We start from the raw sequence: 26640 nt of genomic DNA, 5'->3' as shown, positions 1-26640 counted from the left end.
CCCTTATCGAGATTAATTCATACAATAACCCTGATTGTTTTTGAGCCAGAGAAATAATGATCAAATTAATTTAAATTGTGTTCCCTTAAATTGTGTTCATGTTGTTACTAGCTTCTTTTTGTTAGTTGCTTGTGTTGTAACCACTTTTTTAAGTAACTTGACTTTTAAACCACTTGATATTATGAGTAGCTTATAACTTGGAAAGCTAACATTCTAAAGAAGCTTCATCAACACTCTGGTTTGCTTTAAATAAATTTATATTGAATATTTATTATAATATGTTTTGGTTTTGGTGCAAACTATCAGGTCATGTTTGCTGTTGATTGCGGATTGTCCTCCTTTGGTCCAAGAAGAATTGGATCTCATTAGTGGCCTCTCTCGGCTGGAGGAATTTGGTGTGAAGATTCTGCCCTTACAAGGTAATGTAATACACACCAATTTACCATTGAGACACTGCATGTGTTTTGTTTCAGTTTGTTGTGCTTTGTCTAGCTGTCTTGAATGCAAGCATTCGTCCTGTGTGAATAGCCACTTATTCTTGTGATGTGAGATACTGTATATGTAGGGCGGCTGTGGCTCAGGTGGTAGAGCAGGTTGGCTGCCAATCGCAGGGTTGGTGGTTCGATTCCCGGCCCACACGACTCCACATGCCGAAGTGTTCTTGGGCAAGACACTGAACTAGGCAGGCTAGCACCTTGCATGGCAGCTCTGCCGCCATTGGTGTGTGAATGTGAGTGTGGATGGGTGATTGGTACACAGTGTAAAGCCTCTAAGGTTAAAAAAGTGCTATATAAGTGCAGACCATTTACTGTATATAGGTTAGACACTGGGCCAATGTGGAGACATTTGGAGAAACCAATGTAAAATAAATAAATAAAAACAAATCCTTCTGATGTTTGTTGCAAGGAAAAATCCCAATAAAGAAAATATAATTTTATAACAAGTTTCTCCTCCTTCAATGATTATTCCATGTCGAGCTTTAAAAGTGGGCAAACTGTTTTATCTAGTCATGGCAAGGTCAGGAGCAGCTCAACTTTCCCTCATAAATCTAGAAAGGTGAACTTTATAACTTTTTAACTTTAATGGTAAACTTATAAAAGTCAGAATAACTCAAGTGAAAAATCTTCTTTCCTGGGTGTGACCTGCGGCTGTGCGCACTCTTGTGTCTTTTTCCCAGCAGGCAACGTTAAACACAAAGCGGTCAGCCAGCAGGGAGCTGTGGCCTGCTCTTTTTGCTTAATTTACCTCAAATCCTCCTACTCACTTTTTCTATTTAAAACTGCACGTTTCACCTTTGCCATCTTTACTAGTAAAAAGAATAGTGAGAGATAACTAGAAAGTAGCAAAGCTGGTACTCATGTTTAATCATACAAAAACCTCTTGTACAACTATAATGAAGATGAAAAAAAGCATTTCAAACATATTTTTGTTAACTAAAAAAAATGCTAAAGAACTTCAACTAAACTGAAAGTATAAATGTGCAGTAAACACACACAGAGAAAATTACTTTAGATTTCGTATTTATATTTTCAAAAAGAAATTGCTAAACTATTGTAGCAAATCTTTCTAATATTTTAAATAGAGGTTTAACTGTTTATGGAGGACAGAGGGTACATCACACACCAACCCTTAGGGAGAAATATCACTTTATTTAATTTCTTGTAACAAAATATTACCATTATTAAATAATCATTAAAACGAGGTTCAACCAAACATTTACTTGATACGCTCACACTAGGACCACCGGTGATACACACAAGTGAACACTCCACGTCACTACACTGCACTCCGATAAATTTCTCCAGCCCCGCACAGCACAATAGAAATCGCGATTACACAGCAATCCGTTTATCACGTTGAAACATTAGCGCGTCCCCAGTCCAGCGTACCCGAGACAATGTTCATACAACCTCTAAAACTTACAACAACAACATACACATACACAAAATACATGAAATAAGTAAAGTATAAAACACTTCCCCGTTTTCAGGAAAACAAGACCCTGCCCAGGGTTCTCGGGAAAGGAATCAGCCGTGCCAAATTGTCCACAGAGACAGCACGCGCTCTTCTTCGCGTTATTCCCGTCCCGCAGTCACAGCTGATCACAATGGCGCGGGCATTAATGAGTGCTACAATGGCGCGGGCATTAATGAGTCCTCGTTATACAACTTCTCTTTGGGAATCACAAGGGCTGAATGCGTTCTCTTATGAAAACACAGCTCTTAAAATTACTCCGGGAACATGTGGCCAGCGCTGCTACCCACCTCGTCCCACTATTACTTACTACACAGATATACTCTATCTATCTAGCTATCTTCGTTGCCGGACAAACCCTAACGGTCTCGAGCAACCAGAAGCTTCCCCGTTTTTTCCCCGAGCACACTCACAAGCCACTCACGTCTCCCTCTCTTTCAATCCTCCACTCCAGGTGAGCTCAATCATCTCTACATCCAATCCATGCAAAGAAAACGTGCTGCAAAACGTTCCGATGGGCGGGACCAAAGTCACACACAAAATAAATCCCCACCATTCATCACACTATCCCCTCCGCTCGGGTAAGAGGGACTCGTCCTCGAGTCACATCAAATTATAATCCTTGGACCAGGCTGGTGGTCTCCGAGAACGAGGTGGCTGCATCCTTTGTGGACACGGCTCTGGATGGGAGCCTCCCACTTCCATCCTCTGGTCCCCACTCCCCTGCTGCCTCTCACCCAGACCGGTGTCCACAGGAACAATGTGTGAATTTCCACCGGAAGGACCACCTTCCACAGCAGACTTTGATAGTGGATTGCTTTCGCTGCTAGCTGCAGCAGCCCTCTCCCTTGTCTGGACAGCCTCTGGAACCTCTGGAACCGCAGGTTGCTGATACCCCCATACAAACTCATGTCCCTCTACCCGGCTTTGGGACTCCGGGTGTCGTTCAACAGTCCGGTCCAAAGGGGTCCTTTGGTTATCCTGCCCCATAGATTCTGAAACAGAACAAGCAACATAAGGCTTCATTCGATTAAAATGCACAACACTCTCCGAACCCCACTCTGATAGCTGCACTCTATACAGCACATCCGACACCCTTTCTAAGATTTTAAATGGCCCCTTAAATCGTCTCTGCAACTTAGGGCACACCCCCCGTTTACGAGCTTTGTTCTGAATCCAAACTAATTCGCCAATAACGTAGTAGTGGAAATTTGCTCGAAAGTCAGCATATGTTTTCTGTCGCTGAGAAGCTTGACTCTGATGCCTTTTTACTGCTTCTACTATGGTAGATAAACTTTCTGCTATTCCAGTCACATATTCTTTTACAGACTGAAATTTCTGCATATGATCTACTCCCAACATAATATCCACTGGAAGGACCATCTCCTGCCCAAATAACACCTTATACGGTGTAAACCCGGTGCTTGCCTGCACACTACTACGATAGGCCATCATCACATACGGTAACAATCTATCCCAATTCATCTGGTTTTCATCCACAAACAATGAAATCATTGATAATAAAGTGCGATTAAACCGTTCTATTAGTCCGTCGGACTGAAGACGATATGGAGAAGTCAGAGACTTGTTTATTTGCAGCAATCTACACAGCTCCTTAAACAGATTAGACTCAAAGTTTCTTCCTTGATCTGAATGCAAACTGCAGGGTACTCCATACCGGCACACCCACTCCTCTACCAACACTCTAGCAATGGACTGAGCTTTCTGATTAGGAAGGGGGAATGCTTCAGTCCATTTGGAAAAATAGTCACCAATAATTAGAATGTACTTATTTTTTGTTAGAGTCTCTGGTAGTGGGCCCAATATATCTACAGCCACACGTTCATATGGGTGGGATACAACAGACATCTGAAGAGGAGCACAAGGGGCCTTTCCATGAGCCTTTCGGTATGCACAATCATGACACTCCCTACACCATTTTTTTACATCCCCGAACCACCCAGGCCAATAAAAACGATCCTTCACCTTAGCTTGTAACTTCTGAATCCCTAAATGCCCCCCAGTTGATGTATTGTGCAACATGGACAACACCCCTGGAACCAGACTTCTAGGTAAAACCACCTGTACTGCAGAAGCCGCATCAGAATTTGCTGGAGGTATCCTCACCAACCGCTGATTTCTAATCTGCAATTGGTCCCACACTGGCAAATAATTCACAAGGGCCGGTTTTAGCTCAGCTTCCCTACGATCATCCCCTAACCCCTTTTTCAACTGAATAAGCAGCTGAATATTTGGGTCCTCTTGCTGCGCCTTAACCAAATCATCTTCACTCTCTTGTATATCATCAGCCTCACTCACTACTCGAACTACTGTAGTTTGTACCTTAGACTGGAGGTAACCGGGAGGGTGATGGTAATTTCCCTCACTCACAGATCCGGGGAGCCTTGAAAGAGCATCAGCATTAGCATGCTGCTTCCCCGGTCTATGAATGATCTTATATTGGAAATTGGCCAGTTGCTCCAACCAGCGAGCCAGCTGCCCCTCCAACCCACTGAAGTTATGCAGCCAACGCAATGAACTATGATCCGTTCTCAACAAAAATTCCCTCCCAAGCAAGTAATGTTTAAAATGCTTCGTAAAAGTTACCACACTAAGCAACTCCTTCTTTGTGGTAGCATACTTCCGTTCTTGTTTAATCAAGGCTCTACTCGCATACGCCACCACCCGCTCCAAACCCCCATCCTCTTGAGACAATACAGCCCATATTCCTACATCACTGGCATCAGTATCTAAAATAAATGGCTTTTTAGGGTCTGGATAGGCCAAGACCGGAGCACTAATAAGACTTACTTTTAATTGCTGAAAGGCCTCTTGACACTCTTCCCCCCAACCAAATCTTTTTCCCTTTTCGGTGAGCTGATGTAAAGGGCGTGCAATCTCCGCAAACCCCTTGATAAATCTCCTATAATAGGAGGCTAATCCTAAAAAACTTTAGTGTAGGCTTGGCCTACACTAAAAACTCACCTCCGTCTGAGTTTTAGGTGTAGGCCAAGCCCGTACTGCTTCTACCTTAGATGGATCTGCCATTACTCCCTCAGAAGATATCACATGGCCCAGGTATTGCACTTGGGAGGAAAAAATAGTACACTTGGAAGGTTTAACCTTAAGACTAGCATGACGAAGTTTCAAAAGAACCTCATCCAATCTCTGAAGATGCTCTTGAAAAGTTTGCCCAAAAACAATAATGTCATCTAGATACACTAAACAAGTGGTCCACTGCAGGTCAGCCAAAACAACGTCCATAAGACGTTGAAAAGTGCTTGGAGAGTTACATAACCCAAAACGTTAAATTCAAATAAACCCTGACGAGTAATGAATGCAGTCTTAGGTCTATCCTGAGGGTCAACCTCCACCTGCCAGTAGCCACTTACCAAGTCTAAAGTAGAGAACCAACAGGCATTTGTTAAGCTATCAAGAGCATCGTCAATCCTAGGAAGGGGGTATGCATCCTTCCTTGTAACGTCGTTTAGTTTCCGATAATCTTTCTGACCAAAACCACAGGTGCTGCCCACGGACAACATTATGGACGAATAATGCCATTATCTTGCATCTGTTTTATCTGCTCAACAACCTCCTGCTGGAGGTGCAAAGGTACACGGTGAGGGGGCAATTTGACAGGCTGTGCAGAGCCCGTATCTATTTTATGCAGAGCAAGATGAGTTCTCCCCAAATCATTATCCCCTTACTGAATACAGACGCATTACGATGTAATAACTCCTCAATAGCCCGCATCTGACTAGAATTAAACCCCCGATCCTTCAACCCAAAATGTGACACTAAATTGTCCACAGTCCAAGGAGGGGAGGAAATTGGGTCATTCACTTTAGTAGTCGACACACTATCCCCTACCTCTACATCGGGGAAAAAAGTACCAATCTTCATGTTTTGCTTTAAAACACAATTATCTTCTGACACATTAATAACTCGCACTGGCACAACCCCTTCCTCGACCTTACAAACCACTTGCGCTACCAAAACATCACATGTTGGGAGCATGATGGACAAAGGCTCCAACATAACCTCATAATGCTGTGGAAGAAGTCCTTCTACTTTACCAGGTAAAATTGCTTAAGTACGAGGAGGAATCAGAACATCTGCCTGCACCCTAACTACCTTCGGTTGTCCACTACCCTCTTCACTAAACAGGGGGAGCTTCTTACCCATTAACCGGCAACACTTTTCACCCAGATCAATAACTGCCCCAAATTTAGAGAGAAAATCTGTGCCCAACAGTAATTCTTGGGGGGTAAAATCAGCCACCAAAAACTCCACGATAACAGCCAAGGAATCAAACTGGCATACCGTCTGCCAACGACCCAGTATTGCCATTTCTCCACCATTCGCTCGGCTACTCTACCCTGATATCCATCTAAACAGGTCCCCCCATTAGTTACATTTAGCCAAAACTGCTTGGGCACAATAGAAACCTGTGCCCCAGTGTCAATCAATAAACGTGTTTCTCACCCCCCTACTTTACCAGTCAGAAAAACTCCAGCACCGGTTGAAGAAACTGAGGCCAAACTGAGGTTTCCCTGCAAATAAGGGCAATTTCTACGTAGGTGTCTAGTACAACCACATTCCCAACATGCTTCGGTCAGAAAATGATCCTGTGGCTCCGATGAATTTTTCAGAGGAGTGGTACGTGCAGACTTCACCTGTATCTCCTTAACTGTAACTTGTAAAGCCTTAACCTCCTGCCGCAACTCCTCCACTATGCCCAGTAGCACTTCAACCTTATTATCAGACGAATTGTGAGTACTCAGACCACGAACTTTAGAATCTGAACATTGTGTATGTTCCAAATTCCAAATAAGCTCCAATTCAGATGCTAAATTAATTGCGCCTTCCAAAGTGGCAGGTTTTGCACTACGCAAATGTATACGCATGTCACCACTACCTACATGTGCGACAAAGTGGTCACGAGCCAGTAAATCTTGCGTAGCACCATCAGCAGAAGGGTAAGCTTTATAAATCAAACGTCTTAATACATTACCAAACTCGCGAGCCGTCTCGTTATGGAGCCGACGTCGGGAGGAAAAACTCACCCGGTTCCAGTCTGCACTCTCACAAGGCTCTAAACACTTACCCATAGCATCTTTTAACAGAACATAATTATTCTTTGCTTCATAAGGCAGTCCACCATAAATATCTCTGGCTCGACCAGAAAATAATAAAGACATAAATTTTAACTTGAGCTCATCATCCCACCCATTTACTTGCGCCGCCATCTCAAATTGTTCAGACCAATCAGACCATTCCCGTCCCACCCCAGTAAATGTTTCAGGCATAAAAAGAGGGCGAGCCACTGGAGATATATTAGCGTTCGCAGCAATCATAGCACCATTTGAAACTATTGGACTTGCTCCTGATTGGGACACTGACATACCCTCTCCCTCTATTTTTATTTATTTATTTATTTATTTATTTATTTTATTTTTTTTTTTTATCCCACCGCTGCCACCAGTGTAGCAAACCTTTCTAATATTTTAAATAGAGGTTTAACTGTTTATGGAGGACAGAGGGTACATCACACACACCAACCCTTAGGGAGAAATATCACTTTTTTTAATTTCTTGTAACAAAATATTACCATTATATAAATAATCATTAAAACGAGGTTCAACCAAACATTTACTTGATACGCTCACACTAGCACCTCCGGTGATACACACAAGTGAACACTCCACGTCACTACACTATTATTACCCTGATGCACTCACACACACACATGCAGAGAGCAGCGGCTGTTATTGGAAGCAGGTTAATGGCTTTGGCAGGTGTTGCTGATGGCTGGCTGGTTTGTGTGGTTCAGGTGCTACCCCTGTGGCTTCTCCGCAGAAGATGGAGCTGTCATCCCCCCCCCCCCCAAAGGTCTTTACTCACAGCACTCTCTCAGCTTGCTCCAGAGCAGTGTGACCTCCAGAACAGACCTCTTCCAGCTCAATATTTTAAACTGTGCTCAGTCAGACAGCTAAGACTTGCTTTGTGCCCAGCCAATAGCCACACATCACAAATAGTACCCTGCTATGACCAGAAGAGCATGGAGAGCACGAGTCCATGTCTTTTTTTTTTTTTTTTATAAAGGTGATGGGTATAATTTTTACAATGTTAATATACTTTCGCCTATCCTTGGAAGATGCAGAGACAACTATAAATAAGACATTCTTAAGTTAATTCACATAAAAAGTGTAAACACTGTCACACTATGTTAAAATATTTTAACATAGTAAAATATTGCTGTCTTTGGAGCAACCTAACAAGCCCGATATATCGATATTTGCTCAACCAGTGAGTGTAGGGTGGAACTATCTGTTTGCCCAACCAATAGCAGATAGGGGAAACCTGTTTCGAAAACATTTTCTATTTTTCAGTTCAGTTGCTTATGCTAGATCGTAGTACACTTCACCTTTTAGTAGATCTGAATGGGCTGAGACATTAGGTATGTTTTAAATTGAATATTAGTGTACTACTTCATACTACTCTACAGTATACTGCATGCATTTTTAAATAGTATGTGAATTTGTATGCAATAATATTAGTTTTGAAGCACTGCTTTTTATTTTTAATTTAGTACTGACTTCCAGTTATTTTCTTGACAATGAATATGTTTTATTTGCTTTTTTACCAACTTTTGTGTAAAAAATAATATAATAATTCCTGACTTACCGGACAAGTAATGAAATTCCTGTCCATTTGCATACATTGTGGTGTGCTCTGGTTGTGTACTTGACATTTTTGCATACTGCATACTGTATTTCTAGTAGGGGTAGTATGCTAGTCTGAAAATATCCATTGTGTTATATTAATATCAATAGGTCTTCATCTTGTCCACTCAGTCTCTATTACTTTCTCTTTCTCTGCAGTGCGACTGCGGACGGATCGTCTCTCATTGATAAAGGAGTGCATCTCCCAGTGTCCTACTGCGTACAGGAAATCAACACTTCTGCTCAACTTGGCCAGACTTCTGCGTGTTGCAGGTAAATTCAAGGAAATGCAGTGTCATTATAACATTCCATTCATGTTTGTCTGTCATAGTAAGTGCTTAAACAAAAGCATTCAACTATGAAGATTCATAAATGCTCACCGATGACCTGCCACTGCAGTTACAAGAAAAGTGCCCACATCAGTACTTGGTATTGTTTCAGCAGGGGCTTTGTTGAGTCCTTAGGCAATGCAACTCTATAAATATTTTCCTAGCATCCCATGTGACTAGACACAACAGTGGATTTGCACAGACACGACACTGTTGCGGCAGAAGAAAGCACTAGAAGGCACTGAGGTTACAGGAACTATTTCTTATAGATTAAACAATACTGATCTGCAAGCATTACAGTGTGTGTTTAATCATTAACTGAATCAGCACCAGCTTGACTACAGGTGAATAAATCGATGAATACACATGAGCGAGAGATTGAATGAATAAGTAGTCATTTCTTTGATGTAAGCTTCACTCAGGGGTTAGAGATTAATATTGCATGGGACAGCCCAAAATATGTACATCGTGACTTCACCTCATGAATCAACAATAAGTTAGTTCCATGAATCAGCATGAATATATGAATCTCTTAGTCGGTAAAGCATAGAGATTATATACGATTTATCCTGTTTTCTTTCTCTCTCTTCCTTCCTTTCTTCCTCCCTCCTTCCCATATTCATTCCTTCCTGTCTCCCTTCCTTCTCTCCTCCCCCTCCCTCTGTTCCTTCTGTCCTCCTCCCGTTCGTTCGTTCCTTCCTTCCTTTTCGTCCTACCTTTCTTCATCCCTCCTTCCATCTTCTTTCCTTCCTTCCTGCCTCCCATCCTTCTTTCCTCCCCCTTCCTCCATCTGTTCTTTCTGTCCGCACTCCGTTCCTTCCTTCCATCCTTCCTCCTATATTTCCTCCTCCTTCCCTCCTTCCTTCCTTCCTTCCCTCCCTGCATTCCATAGTTTGTTGAATCTCTCTCTCTTCCTTCTTCCTCACTCCTTTCCTTCCATCCTCCTTCCTCCCTCTGTTCCTTCCTTCCTTATCCCCTTCCTTACTACTTTTGTTCCTTCCTTCCATCCTCTTCTTCCTTCCTTCCTCCCCTGCATTCTGTAGTTTGTTAAATCTTTCTTTCTCTCTTCCTTCATTCCTTCCTTTCCTTCCATCCTCCTCCATCCCTCCCTCCCTCTGTATCTTCCTTCCATCCTTCCTTATCCCCTTCCTTTCTTCCTTAACTTTTCTGCTCTTTCCTAATCTTTCCTCTCTCCATTCCTCCCTCCTTCCTTTGTTTGTTTGCTCCTACCCTCCTTCCTTCCTTTCCTGCATGCCGTAGTTTGTTGAATCTTTCTTTCTTGCTTTCCTCTCTCTCTCAAATGGCAACCATTTTGTCATAAAGTTGAGGCCTGGTATAAATTAGTTAAGCGTTCATCTGAGACTCATTGAACTTATTTTATGAGCCAGTATGAGTGTCAGTTGTCTTTTTTATGTGAAGCGATCAGTGCGTGTGTTGGTTACAGGGGTAATTGAGGTGATTCCAGACTCTGACTCCATTTGAAATGTGACTCTACAGCACACTTTGTTGTGTCTCTGTGGATGTCAGATGGATCAGTATGCAGGATGTCTGAAGCTCTCCATCTGTCCTATATAGTGGAATTGATTAGCTCTCTATGAAGTGACTTGGTGTTTGCCATGCTAGTGTTTGATGTATTCACCTTGGCTTACCCTCGACTAATGCCTGTAGGTTGTTCTGTTTATGTGTGTGTCTCTGCACCTGAGCCTGTGCCCCTTCATACGTGTGAAATGAGGTGAAAAAAGACAACTAAAAACCTTACTAGTGTATCAAGTCCTCCATGTTTCACCTAAAAAAAAAAAAAAAGATTTTCACTTAACTTACTTAAATTGTGGAAAACATTTCCACTCAATTAAATTACATTTTTCCAACAAAAAAAATATTGGTTTAAATTGACTTCTAGTTGTACAAACTTAAATTTATTTTGTCTGATCAGCTAGATAAGTTCTATTTAATTGTCTTAAGTTGGTCCAACTAAATGCATTTTATTAACCATTAGCAAATACCAGGTGAACAAGTGTTACGACAGTGAAGCTGTTGCACAGTCAGTTCGATAGCAACAGCTTATAGAGCTAAGCTACACTCAAATAAATCCGAAAATGAAAGCGAGAGTCTGTCCTCTACTTAAGAACAAGCACCAATCTTTACTACAATGGAAACTCCCAAAACTCCAGCCTAACAAACAATCCTTTTAATTTCCAGTATAACACAACATTAAACATAAATAAATATCCTCCTATTCCTATCTTACACAAAAATTCCTAAAATAACACTTAGTTTCAACATTTGTTCACCCCATCCAGTCACCTTCAAAGCATGCTTGGAAATGGAAATTCTCTGCCCAGTTTCATCAATGCTACAGAATATATTAATGTAGTCCTAACTCAAATTGTTTAAGTAAACTTCATTTTGACAAATGTAATTGGATAGAACGTAATGAAATCAAGTTAAGACAAAATGTTTTAGAATTGTGTTGCTTTAGTTCATTTTATTTAAGTAAACTGAACAACCTGCAAAAACCTTTTTTTAGTGTATATTTAAATAATCAGTTTAGAATAAGGAAATATGCCTTTTCCTGTAATATTAGCCCTTAAAATGTTCCTGTAGAATAATCATATCCATGCTATCACAGGTGCACATACACATTTGTGCACTCACTCTCCTCTATGTGCTCTTATTATTGTCTGTCTGGTCTTTGATGCTTGATACACACTTTAATGAAAAAGGTAACCCCTACCACTGCATTGATCAGGCTTCTTGGTCTTTATTGTCTTATTTGGGAAGGATATCTTAAGAGGGCTTTTGCTGATATGTGATATTTGAATGACATCTCCGCAGCCATCCAAGAATTTATCAGACAAAATACACATTTCAAACTAAATGAATTTACTGCTAAGCAATTTCATGCTCTGGCTCTTTGACCCATCAGAACCTCAATGTTTGAGAGGGAGACTGAGCACTTCATTTATGTATGATTAGCAAAACCTTACAGAGGTTTAGGAGGGTATTAATGAACTTTGAACCGAAACAAAAAGTTCTTGATGTAACTGATTTGAATGAATCTAAACTGAATTGAAATTTGCTGGCAATGGTAATATTAGCCAAATGATACCACTTTTTCAACAGTTAACCAAATTAGTCTTTACACAGGCAGATTAAAGGTGGGTTAAGGCTAATTGCATTTTTAATAAAGATGCAATACCATGAAAAATGTACTAAAATATGTCAGTTCTGACCCACCTTACCCTTTGTATCAAAGGCAGGTTTGATGCTGCTTTGGTTCTGTGTAAGAGAATTGTAACATCAGTGCAGCTTTAAACTTTGTCAGTGTCATGACAGCATACATATATTGTAATGTAGAATTATATATATTTATTTTTACTATTCCATATTTTCATTTATTGTTTCTATATTCATAATTTTTATTTACTATATATATAATATATATATATAAATACACACATATATAAATGTTAGAATCTACCTTTGGAAAAAGCCATATTGATCTGAATATTGAAGGGGTTAGTTGTGTGATGTTTCTTGTGTTGGCTTAGGTGATGATGAGGCCAAGAGGAAGGGTCAGGTGCTCACTCTGCTGGCAGAACAGGCTTTACACTGTCAGGATTTTAAGGCCTCCTACATTCACTGCCAGGATCTGATTGCTGCAGGTAAGACAGCACAGTTCACTTCAAATCTTACTTCCCTTTCTTAATTGTTTCGATCCAAATCAGAAATGCAGTACAACAGAATCATTATTGGTGTTGTATTCATAAACACCTGATATGCTTAAGAGAACGCTCAAATTGTGTCATAGTGGGGAAAGAAATATTAACGCTTGAAATAATGAACCTTTGCCATAGTACTTGCAGAGTAACCATGTAGTATTTGTAGTAAGACCATAGTAAACACTGGATGTGTTCTCATCACTATGGTTAGATCGATGTAGGCATGATTTGTATAAAAAAATGATGATGATATACAGTATTTTAACTAACATGATAATTGTAACATAAACCGTTTTAGAAATTATGCAGCTATGTAGCTGCTGTATTTATAGTGAAAATTGTGGCCTTTGTAAAAGTGACAAAAAGAATATGAAAAATTAAATGAAGTAGATCCTCTTAACACCAACATAGTTACCATTTTTCTATAGTGTTCTGTTAGTGTTACTATAGTACATTTAAATGGTAATTTGTTTTGTAAGTCTCCATAGGAGTTAAGAGTAATTAAAAATGCGATTTCAGTGAATTTAAATAGTGTGATTTCCTGTCTTGGAAATTAACAAAATATTAAGAAATCATGGAAAGTATTGGAAATGTACAGTATATAATGAATATAACTTTTAACAATTACTGTATACTCAGCTCTAAAAAATTTTTAGATATTAGTATTGGTTAGAAATTGCTCTTTGTGAGTTTAGTCTCTATAAAACTAATATATATATATATATATATATATATATATATATATATATAAAAAATACAAACATTATCCATTATTAAGTCATCAATTCATAAGTCAAAAGTTGTGGGAACCCTGGGTGTGCTACAGTATCACTAGCTGTTTGCAGAATGTTGGTGTTATTGGTGGTGATAAACAAGAACATCTTTATCATTCCATTCAGATACATCTCTAGTGCGAGCCGATAGGTGATTGCGTGTGTGCGTGTGTGGTGCTGTTCAATCAATGCACCATCAGATATTGGAAAGAGACTGGTGTTGTCTATGTATGCTTCAGACTGAGGTAGATTAATGCAGGCTTTAGAACAGAGGAAGTGCTAATCTCTGATTGCTATCGGCAGCAGTCTCACAGACTCACAAACATAAGTGTGGAAAACAGGTTAGCCTCTCCTTCAGTCCATAATTATTCAGCCACTCATAGAGAATAAGGGAGAGGGAGAGAGGTGGTAGAGATTGAAAAGATTCAGTAAATATTTGAGGCAATAAGAGCCACAGATTAAAAAAACTACAATATAATTGCAACAGCATCTTATAACTATGCTAGCTCAACTTGAAGCACTACATGGGCTTGTGCTGAAGCAAGAGATTGTGGGATTTGCTGTTTTTCTTTTTCTTTTTTTTTCGCTGGGCAGATGCATGAAAAAACACTAATTTTAAACATTAAACCTTTACATTTTAAAGACTTAGTGTTGTCTCTTGGAAATATTTTCAATTTTAAAATTAAATACAGTGAAACATCATCTATTTTTGTTTGTCCGTTTGTGAAGAGGTTGAGATAATAGAAACGCGTTTGTGTCAGTTTTTGAATGTAACATTTTAAAGGAATAGTTCGCCCCAAAATTCATAATTTTACTAAATGTTATGTTGTTTCAAACCTGTATGACCTTTTCCTCTGTGGAACACAAAAAAACAGGGCTTGATTAAAAAAATAAAAAACAATAATAGTTTTTTTCCAATGAATTGTGATCTTCATTCAAACATTCCCAATATCAATTCTTCCCAAGATAGATCTTTTACTTTTTGCCTATTTTCATTGGCTTTGTGTTGGTAGAGTGCCTCCCATCTTTGCAAACTGAACTGTTTTTAATTTTCAAATTGTTATTTTCATAATATAAATAGTTAGATGGTTCCTGTATAATTTGCAACATTAAATGAAAGATAATTTATTTCATATACAGTATATGTAAAATGGACATTACAACTGAAATATACCAAATTGAATCAGAATCAAATTGTGAATGAAATTGAATTGAGAGATTGTGAATCAAATTGAATAAAATCTGGAATTTTGCGTGCACACTCAGCCTGACAAAACAAGATGTTATTAAGAATCTCTGAGCTGTTCTTTTCTACACAATGGAGGCATATGTTGATCAGACTGTCTAGCTCCTACAGAACCAACAAAAGTACTGAATGTACTATATTTCGTGTTTACTTAAAATGTACTACAGTAAACGATACCTTGTTTGAGGAACATACTAAATTTAAAGTTGATTTTCACAGAAACTCTGTATCTCTCTAGGCTACAGTGATGGCTGGGATGTTTGTGCTCAACTAGGGCAGTGTGAGACATATTCACAGCTCTCTGCCCGTCAGGACCTCATGGCATTCGCTCTTACACACTGTCCTCCCGGCAACATCCAGAACCTTCTAGCAGCTTCCAGTTCCCTTCGGACGCAGGTGCACTCCTGTCTGTTTTTTTTTTTTTTACTTTACATAGAAAAAATAACCCCTCTTAATTAGGCCCAATTTAGTGCATGAATATATATATACATGTGTAGTATGTATGTATATATATATATATATATATATATATATATATATATATATATATATATATATGTTAGTAAATGTGTGTTGTGTGTGTTTGTGTATATATTTATTCACTGGCGGCCAAAAGTTTGGAATAATGAACAGATTTTGCTGTTTCGGAAGGAAATTGGAAGTGTAATTAACCAAAGTGGCATTCAACCTATCACAAAGTATAGGCAGAACATTACTGATGAAAAAAAACATCACTATATTAAAAAGTCATTTTTGATCAAATCTAGATTTGATCCCCATTATTGAACCACATTTCTAGCAGCCATCACTCCAACACTTTATCCTTGAGTAATCATGCTAAATTGCTAATTTGGTTCTAGAAAATCACTTGCCATTATATCAAACACAGTTGAAAGCTTTTTGGTTCGTTAAATGAAGCTTAAAATTGTCTTTGAGTTTGTTATTGTGTTGCCACAGTATGCATTAGAGTTGCATGTCTTAAGGTCTATATTAGGTCAAAAATGGTAAAAAGGAAACAATTTTCTCTAGAAACTCATCAGTCAATCATTGTTTTGAGGAATGAAGGCTATACAATGCTTGAAAATGCCAAAAAACTGAAGATTTCATACAAAGGTGTACACTACAGTCTTCAAAGACAAAGGAAAACTGGCTCTAACAAGGATAGAAAGAGATGTGGAAGGCCAGATGTACAACTAAACAAAAGGATAATTACATCAGTCTCTAGTTTGAGAAATAGATGCCTCACATGTCCTCAGCTGACAGCTTCATTGAATTCTACCCGCACAACACCAGTTTCAAGTACAACAGTAAGTAGAAGACTCAGGGGTCCAGGCCTTATGGGAAGAATAGAAAAGAAAAACAAAAAGAAAAGATTAGAGTGGGCAAAGAAACAAAAACACTGGACAACAGATAATTGGAAAAGAGTGTTATGGATTTTAAACCCATTGAGCTTTTGTGGGATCAGCTGGACTTGCCGTTGCCATGACTGGGTGTATGTGGTCTGCAAAAATCCACGACCCTGTCGCCGGTTCACCGGTTGTCCATCCTTGGACCATTTTTGGTAGGTACTAACCACTACATACTGGTAACACCTCACAAGACCTGCCATTTTGGAGATGCTCTGACCCAGTCTTCTAGCCATCAGATTTTGGATCCTTACACTTGCCCATTTTTCCTGCTTCCAACACAAGAAATTCAAGAACTGACATGCGAATATCTAATGAGCCAATCATGTGGCAGCAGTGTAATTAATAAAATCATTAATATATGGGTCAGGCTTCAGTTAATGTTCACATCAACCATCAGAATGGTAAAAAATGTGATCTCCTGATTGTGATTTAGGCCGTGGCATGATTGTTGGTACCAGATGGGCTGGTTTGAGTATTTCTCTAACTGCTGATCTCCTGGGATTTTCACACACAACAGTCTCTAGTGTGTATAGAGAATAGTACAAAAAACAACAAATGAGTGGCAGTTCTGTGGACGAAAATGCTTTGTTGATGACAGAGGTAAATGGAGAATAGCCAGACTGGTTAGAGCTGACAGAAAGACTATGGTAAATCAGATAACCCCTCTGTACAATTGTAGTGAGAATAGCATCTCAGAGTGCACAACATGTCGAACCTTGAGTTTAATGGAATACAATAGCAGAAGACCATGTTGGTTTTCACTTCTGTCAGCCAAGAAGAGAAAACTGAGTCTGTAGTGGGCCTACCATTTGAGTACCTAAGCAGAAATCTTGATTTGTCAGACCAGGCGATGTTTTTATTCAATCATCTACTGTCCAGCTTTAGTGAGCCCTCTGCCCACTGCAGCTTCAGTTTCCTGTTCTAAGCTGACCCTAAGGGGTCTTCTGCTGCTGTAGCCCATCTGCCTCAATGTTCGACGTGTAGTACCTTGAGAAATGCTTTTCTGTACAGCACTGCTGTAATACTTGTTAATTTGGGTTACTGTCACCTTCCTGTCAGCTTGGACCTGTGTGGCCATTCTTCTCTGTCCTCTGTCATTAACAAGCCAATTTTGCCCACAGAACTGCCATTCACTGAATGTTTTTCGCACCATTCTTTTTACACACTAGAGACTGTTGTGCATGAAAATCCCAGGGATCAGCAGTAACAGAAATACTCAAATCACACGCTTGGCTAATTAGATAATCACATGAATAAGTAGATGAACAGGTTTACCTAATAGAGTGGCTGGTGAGTGTGTATATATATATATATTCATGCACTGAAGTAAAAAGGTAGATCTTCCTAATTATATCATTTTAATGTTTCTATCTAAACCGTTGCTGAGAAATAATCGTTTATATGATGGCTATCAGAAAACCCTCTTTTTGAGAAAGCGGCCTTTAAAGATTCCAAACAGTTTTGGGACATTATTTGTCTAAGTTGAAAAATGTATTAAAGCATACATTAAATAAATAAAACATAAATAACAGTTTAATGGAAAAAATAATAATGCAGGAACACTGCTCTTGCATGTTCAGTGTGCAAATGTGCATATTAATAGATCATATCTACATAATATCAGTGCGGCTCACAAAGTATACCAAGACCATATCGATGTATCTACACTTAGGCTTGAACATGCACATTCAGACACACACACACACACACACACACACACACACACACACACACACACACACACACACACACACACACACCTCTGAGCTTTTGATGAGATTGCGCATCCACGAAGAGAATGTTCTTCCACGTGGAGACCGCAGATCCACTGGCTAAAATACTCTACATTTAGTGTTATTGATGGTATTGAACAGTTTAGAAATGTGCTCTTTGAGTTATTTTTTTTTTTTCATTGGATCATTTTCCTAAAAGGATGTGAAGAGCGCTGATCTGTTCATGCATTGCTCCTGTTTAAATTAACAGCAGCCGAAGAGTTTTAACACCACATTTAAGAAGAAAAAATAAAACAACATTTATCATTTAATTTTCATGATAACATTGACATATTTTGAAAGCTGTGACTTTGTTTTATTAAAAACTCTAGAAAACCCAACACAGTCAAAAATTAAGTTACCAAATTTCATGTTTATCCAAAAAACTGCCAATTTCGACTTGCAGCTCATTTTGATGGAGTGTGTAAAGTATTTATTTGTTGCTTGTGTGCTTTGAATAGTCCATCTATAAATACATATGTCCAGAGTTTCCCTTTCTTCATGGTCCTTGTCAAGTTACATTTTGTTCATCAATCTGTGATAGACAGTATGCATGGCTAGACTTGAAATAGAAATTTTAAGTTTTTGTATTTCCCCACACTATTACTCCCAAACACTTTTACAGCTCAAATTTCCTCTTACTCCCACTGTGTCGGTTGATTTGCTGTCAGGCTGCTTTTAGGAAAGACCCAAAGTAGATTTACAGCCAAGATAGAGTCCTTCATTGAAACACTCAAAAGAAAATATATTGATGAATGGAATGGTAATTAAATGAGTTTTACTGCTGTGCAAAGTATAAATACTGCCAAAACAATTAAACATTTAATAGAAAAGAAAAGTGAAGAGAGGAAATTAAACAAAAGAATTGTAATGATGGCTAGGAATGAAAAAGTCAATGCTTTGCTCTCCTCTCTTGTCTTAGGTTCTGTACCAAGCTGTAAATTACAAGATTGATCCCTCTCAGTCCCGGAGAACAGGCATTGAGCTGTCTGAGGTAAAGAACAATGCTTTGACATGCTGATCACACAGTGTCAGAAATGAAAGGGATAGTTCACCCAAAAATGAATATTCTCTTATCATTTACTCACCCTCATGGCATCCCAGATGTGTTTGCATTCTTTTATTCAGCAGAAAACATCTTGGCTCAGTATATTACATTGTTGTTTTTTTTTACTCTTTTAACTTTAGATGTGAAAGTGAAACTAAACAGGCACCACCTGTGACTTTCACTTGTGAAAGTGTAAATTTTGTGAACTAAGGACACCCATATTTCATTCATGGCTATAACATCGCAAAATTATCACCCTACCAATTACATTATAGTGTGCTATAAAGCACAGCCTCTGACTGAACCCCTGACTGAATTCAATTCTGCCAGTAAAAAAAACACTGCATTTTTCATATGCTGAAAATATGATGGCTTAAGAGCCCAGCTACTTTACTCATAGCAAGCAACACAAGAAAATATGCCTTAGAAGTGTTTAAAGATTCATATGCACACGAGACTACATTTGTGTGTTTGTGTGACAGTGTGGTTGGCTATTTTGTTTATTCGTGAAATGTGCCTTTAAAACAGAATAAAACATTGATGAGGTCAAAGAAAATGTTTCACTGAGCAGGGGTTTATGTGCTTTTATTTAGATACTGTGATTCTGACATTTTTGAAAATTTCACCTAACATTGTGTTTAAATGTATACGCCTGCATTCGGTTCCAGTTTTCGTCATGTTCCTACAGAAAGCTGGTGGAGATTTGCTCCACTGATGGGTTTTCGTTCATGAGTCGATATACTGTCCCTATACCCTCATTTATAATTCATGTTGAGGTTAGCACGATGAGATGACTGTAGTAGCGGTTTTTATAGGTTTAAATGGAAATCACAGTTCCTGTTGGGATTTCCTCTCTCTTTGTGTCTTTATTCTCCTGTTTGGTAACATTTGCCACAAGCTTTTAAATTAGCATATTTGCAACATAATTGCAACATGATAGCTTTTATATCCCCTTATGAATCATATTTACAGAAAGTGTTTGGTTGTAGACCTGTATGTTGTAACCAGAGCTTCTTTGTCATGCTTTATTTTTGCCATAAAAAATGTACAGAAATCTGCATCATTTGACTTGTCTGAGTATAAAGAGTAGACAAAAAGAAGGTGTGGGCTCTTCATGATGTTTTTAAGTCCACATCTGACACAAATTAAGAATTTATTGTCTCTATAACAATTATATCATAAAACAGTTTGGATGTGGTTTGGCAGGATGTAACAGTAAATGTATATATGTATGTAAATGTAAAACAATCTCTATATTTATCACAATAAAAACAAATCCACAATATTGAAGATAAGCTTTTGAGTAATTTAGTATATTTAGCCTATTTTCTGCATCTAGACGATGAGGTGAATTTTGCTAAAAACACAAGCAGTTCGGCTTTCCCTGACTGCATGAAGTTTCTTGCATTAGATGCCTTGCTCACAATTAGGCTACACTGGTCAATCCGGACCGCAAGACTTCATGATGATGGTTGCTTTCAAACTTTATTGAAAATATAATAATGGTCCATTCAGACGTCTAAATTTTCTCTCAGGGGATACTTCTGGACCTCCATACAGTATCATTCCTCAGTCACAAGGGCTTCTATGCCCCCATACTTGTGTATCTAAAAGTAAAAATATATATAAAAAAATTGTAATCTGAATATAAACATATTCAAACAAATACTGGACTGCTGTCATGCTTCAAAATAAACATATGATATTTTAACGTTCGCATCAAACTGCAATTTTTTTTCTCTCCCCAATTTAGAATTCCCAATGCGCTCTAAGTCCTCCTGGTTGCGTAGTGACTCACCTCAATCTCAGTCACGTCAATTCGTGCATCTTATCACGTGGCTTGTTGAGCAAGTTACCACAGAGATATAGTGCACATGGAGGCTTCATGCTATTCTCCACGGTATTCAAGCACAACTCACCACGTGCCCCACTGACAGCGAAAACCACATTATAGCAACCACGAGGAGGTTACCCCATGTGACTGTACCTTCCCTAGAAACAAGTCCAATTTGGTTGCTTAGGAGACCTGGCTGGAGTCACTCAGCATGCCCAGGATTCGAACTTGCGACTCCAGGGGTGGTAGTCAGAGTCTTTACCTGCTGAGCTACCTTAAAATATTGTAATATTTTGGTTGAAGAACCCTCAGACACCACTACTTTGGCTGTTTCTGGGCCCCAGATGCAGGTTTTTAGAGACTACTTTTATTGTTTAGTATTATTATTCTCTTGGAAATTAAAAAAATTTGCAATATGCAAATTTGAATGTATATCGTGATGAATATCTATATCGAATGATATGAAAAAGAATATCGTTATAATATTGTTGGCCATATCGCCCAGCCCTTATAATAAAAAAAAATAAAGAAATCTGTCCCTTGCCCTAAATTCAAGTTGACGTCTAATAATGCATGTTATTCTTAATGTTGCGTAGATTACTTCAAATGTTGTCAGTTACAAATAACACAACTAAAATAACTTTTTAGGTAATATAACCTGATTACTTTTTGGATGAAAATTGAATTTTAAAGGTGCCGTAAGCAGTTTCAGCTGTTCTTCCAAACCTAGACAGCCCTAGGCTTGGTAAACAGCAGGGGAAGAGATGTCCACAGAGCAGGTGTAAAATTTTATTGCACCTTTTTCTGTGAAATCTGACAGGTAACAGGGACATTTTCTGTATGCCATTAAATTTAAAAAAATTTCTTACAGCACCTTCTCATCTCTGAAATGCCAATTTACACCCCTTTGCACACTTGTAGACTCATGTAATCCATAAAAGGAAACTGTAATTTGGTGACACACGTTTAAAAATGTGACTGTTATTTATGTGCAATTAAGTACTTAACATTATGGTTATTTCATAAAATATACGTTTTGTTAAAGATTACTTTAGAAATTCAGTTTGATGGAAATGTGTCATACAATTGAAAATTATACTGTTAATCTTAAAAATAGACTGACATATTTTTTGAGTGTAATAATTTTAACAGTGGCCCTGACTCTGAGATCACAAATCCCTCTTACTTTTCAACCCCTTCCTTTCAACCACCTGACTTCAAGCTGCTAGATGTAAAGCCAACTTTTTTTCCTTTATTGAATATGCCATTTCACATCAGATTACAGATGTAAAATGTGTACAATGCATATTGTTTCAAAGCAGGTTTACTGAAAATACTGCCTTAATACACCCAGTGAGCAAGCCAAAGGTGACTGTGGAAAGAAACAAGTCCTTATGTGCATTGACTACTGTAGTAGAGCTGTAACTTTAACTACTGTAATAAGATCAGTTTGGTTTATATGTGTAACCTTTCTTGGCTGCCCATATCAGGCAGGAGCTGCTGTTCCAGGATCAGTCCCCAGCTCAATAAACCCCACAGACCTGCTCCACAGAACCACGACCCGTACCATAGAGGTCTTGACCAACACCACCATGACCACCAGAGCTGTATTTACCACCTTCAGTGACTCCCATTGGTGGAAAGATTCCCTCAACTTACTTTGCTCACTGCACGTAAGCTCTTCCCACAAAGGGGTTCTCAAGCCTTTTATTTTTTACTCACTCTGTCCCAAACATCTCACAGAACTCTAGAATCGTTAAATAAAAAAAAGTGTTTAATTTGGATGTTTTTATTCAGTGCACAAAAAGTTGTGGACAAATATTTGTATAAATAAACTTTTTAAACAAGAGCAACTGATGAGCTCCTACAAGTAATTTTATGGTGTTTGTGAAAACCGTGTTCTCAAAAATAATTTGGAAAACATGCACATCTATACAAATATTGGGATGTCGCGGAGTCCTAAATGGAGACTTGTGAAGGCAATGTGCTGTCACAAGTGCTGTGTTCCAGTCAATTTTTTCTTATGTGGACATGGCAAGCTTAAACCAGTCTTTAGTCATACTTCACACTGCTCATAATTAAATCAATACCGAAAGTTTTTGTTCGCCGAGCTCAGAAGTGCAATCACTTTCCTCACTTCATTATGCGTTACTCCTCTTCAAACCACTTGAAAGATTCATGTATTTCGGCACACAAACGTGAAAGGTAGATTGGACGGAACTCAACACCTCGCTTGCACATTTTTTTGGCAGAGCCGGTTAGGCCATTAAAGCCTGGCATGGCTAAAGAAACTTACCGGCTGATGTCTATGCTGTGTCTCTTTGTGAAGCAATTTGTTTTTGAATTCCTGTTGCTCTGTCCCCATCTGCAAGATTTGCCCCAGTCCTTCCTGTGAAATGGTCGATAACAAGCAGAAGCTCTGCATTTCTAATGGCTTTCCATAGTGACTATTTCTCAAGGCCAAAATGAAAGAGCTCACAATCCTTGGCAAAAAGCTCTAGTGCCTACAAATGTTTATAAGCACAGCTGAAACATTAATGGCTCCTGCGTGCATGTCTGTGAATGTTTTATGAATATTCTAAGAATGTTTAATGAATGTTTATCTCCTCTCAGGGAAAGGACTTGGAAAAAAGCCGTACCAGCATGACCAATGAGAACGCAGATCTGGAGAGGCAAGGGTGCGGTCCTTTCTACGAGGAGCTCTTCGATGATCCATACGTCAATACAGTAATTTTCCATATATCTCCTTCCATCTGTCTCTCATCTGTTCTGATTTCTTTCTCTTTCACTGTCCTTTTCACATTCATTTAGGTATTCCCATAGTTCCAGTTAAGCAGTTAAACTAAATCTCAGCACTGGAAAAAAATATGAAAAATGTAAACATGACATTTTTCGTTTTGTTTGTTTATGTACTTTTCAGACTGAAGACGTGTATTCCTGCTATGACTATGCCCCTCATGAAGACTTTGCTGAAGTTTTACTTCGGACAGGCAAACTGGACGAAACCAAAAGCGAGGGACAGAACCTCTTTCCTGCTACAGAGGGTAGTGCTCTTATGCATACAAACATTTGCATATAAAATCCAGCAAATCTCATTATAAGCTCTGTTCCAAATCCAAGTGAGATGATAAAAGTTGTTCCAAAAGGTAAAAAAAGGTAAACTAATTTCAATACAAAAGGATGCTTCTTTTGAGCAATATAAGACAAGTATGCACTGCCACAGGCATCCAAACAATATCCAAGATGGCGGACAGTGATAGATGTCGATTATAAATTCATTGTCTACCGAAAATGATTTACTAAAAATGCTAAGTGTGATAAAAAAAAATTATTTCTGCTAATTTTAGTACCGTGTAATCCGATTCAAGTCTAGCCTCCTCTGCGCTTTGCGTAAGGAGCGCTGTTTATGTGGCATGCATATTTGATGTCTATGTAGAGCGTTCCAAATCAGTCACTTATGAAATTCCAGTTAAGACCGCAACATACCAAACACGCAAATACATGAATGCAGACGATTTTTGCTCTCCAAGCTCGATTTTGTGCATCATCGCGTAGGGAGTAAAAACAAAATGTTTTTCATTTTAGGGTGTGTTCACACTTGTAGTTCGGTTATCTTGGTCTGGACCAAAAAAGAAAATTATACATTTAGTCCTTGTTCACACTGGCATTTTTAACACTGAACCTAACGATACAAGCCAAAGGCATCAGGAAAAATCACAACCAGATTGGACAGCTTTTATGACGTATATTTTTGGATGGAACTTGCCGATCATCCACAAAAATGATGGCTGCTGGGGAAATGCACTTGTTATATATATATATATATATATATATATATATATATATATATATATATATATATATATACACACTCACCTAAAGGATTATTAGGAACACCATACTAATACTGTGTTTGACCCTCTTTCGCCTTCAGAACTGCCTTAATTCTACGTGGCATTTATTCAGCATAGTGCTGAAAGCATTCTTAAGAAATGTTGGCCCATATTGATAGGATAGCATCTTGCAGTTGATGGAGATTTGTGGGATGCACATCCAGGGCATGAAGCTCCCGTTCCACCACATCCCAAAGATGCTCTATTCGGTTGAGATCTGGTGACTGTGGGGGCCATTTTAGTACAGTGAACTCATTGTCATGTTCAAGAAACCAATTTGAAATGATTCGAGCTTTGTGACATGGTGCATTATCCTACTGGAAGTAGCCATCAGAGGATGGGTACACGGTGGACATAAAGGGATGGACATGGTCAGAAACAATGCTCAGGTAGGCCGTGGCATTTAAACGATGCCCAATTGGCACTAAGGGGCCTAAAGTGTGCCAAGAAAACATCCCCCACACCATTACACCACCACCACCAGCCTGCACAGTGGTAACAAGGCATGATGGATCCATGTTCTCATTCTGTTTACGCCAAATTCTGACTCTACCATCTGAATGTCTCAACAGAAATCGAAACTCATCAGACCAGGCAACATTTTTCCAGTCTTCAACTGTCCAATTTTGGTGAGCTCTTGCAAATTGTGGCCTCTTTTTCCTATTTGTAGTGGAAATGAGTGGTACCCGGTGGGGTCTTCTGCTGTTTTAGCCCATCCGCCTCAAGGTTGTGCGTGTTGTGGCTTCACAAATGCTTTGCTGCATACCTCGGTTGTAACGAGTGGTTATTTCAGGCAAAGTTGCTCTTCTATCAGCTTGAATCAGTCGGCCCATTCTCCTCTGACCTCTAGCATCAACAAGGCATTTTCGCCCCCAGGACTGCCGCATACTGGATGTTTTTCCCTTTTCACACCATTCTTTGTAAACCCTAGAAATGGTTGTGCGTGAAAATCCCAGTAACTGAGCAGATTGTGAAATACTCAGACCGGCCCGTCTGGCACCAACAACCATGCCATGCTCAAAACTGCTTAAATCACCTTTCTTTCCCATTCTGACATTCAGTTTGGAGTTCAGGAGATTGTCTTGACCAGGACCACACCCCTAAATGCATTGAAGCAACTGCCATGTGATTGGTTGATTAGATAATTGCATTAATGAGAAATTGAACAGGTGTTCCTAATAATCCTTAAGGTGAGTGTACATGTACACATGGTGGTATTCCTTCGTTGCACTCACAAACGAAGATACTGTATGCTGCAAGGACTGTAATGGGCAACATAGCTCCTATTATGAGAAAAACCAGGTATGCTTAAGGTCAGTATTATGCAAATTACTTCCTGTTTTTGGTCCGTTTAGATGTCTTTAGTCCATGTTGCATTCATATATCAATCGTACCACACAAGAGTTCGTTTGGAACCGGACCGAGACCCACTCTTCATGCTGTCTCGATCCGATAGATTTGGTGCGCACCAAGGTTCGGGTGACCACGTTCACACTTGTTCAGATGAACTGCACTTACCGAGCAATCACACCAGAGTTATTTTTAATCTAACCAAACCTGCCAAGTGTGCACACACCCTTAGTGTCTGTGCAGAAACAGTATTTTTTTGTTCTGGTTTGAGTGTTCCGTAGCCTCCTTTCCAATTGGTAACTGTTCAGAACGTTTAATAATGGTGTTTTTTTAAAATGACAGTACTCTGTACTAAGGGTGGGTTGATAAACCATTTTTTTTTTCTCCCCATGTGGGGGAATTCTCTGTATACAGTAAAAATTATTAGCATGCTATGCAGTAGTGTATATAAATAGCATCTTTTCAATAAATGTATTTTTAATATTAAATATATTCCAAACAATATTTCAAATATACATTTGGTCATCCAAAATCAATTAAAAGCCTAAATCTCTCTCCTGCATAC

General features: G+C 38.9%; 1 protein-coding gene across 1 annotated transcript in view; it reads left to right on the top strand.

Moving 5' to 3' along the window:
- LOC127623850 (NBAS subunit of NRZ tethering complex) overlaps positions 1-26640 on the top strand; it is a 218060-nt gene that overhangs the window by 89187 nt on the left and 102233 nt on the right. The window contains exons 31-38 of the mRNA XM_052098413.1: positions 307-419; positions 8859-8972; positions 12580-12693; positions 15008-15165; positions 18873-18944; positions 22323-22505; positions 23446-23559; positions 23753-23876. Coding sequence (XP_051954373.1) covers positions 307-419; positions 8859-8972; positions 12580-12693; positions 15008-15165; positions 18873-18944; positions 22323-22505; positions 23446-23559; positions 23753-23876 — 992 coding nt within the window. The remainder of the gene's footprint in view (positions 1-306; positions 420-8858; positions 8973-12579; positions 12694-15007; positions 15166-18872; positions 18945-22322; positions 22506-23445; positions 23560-23752; positions 23877-26640) is intronic.

This window comes from Xyrauchen texanus, chromosome 30, assembly GCF_025860055.1.
Source record: "Xyrauchen texanus isolate HMW12.3.18 chromosome 30, RBS_HiC_50CHRs, whole genome shotgun sequence".
Taxonomy (NCBI): domain Eukaryota; kingdom Metazoa; phylum Chordata; class Actinopteri; order Cypriniformes; family Catostomidae; genus Xyrauchen; species Xyrauchen texanus.
This window is presented reverse-complemented; position numbering and strand designations above follow the sequence as displayed.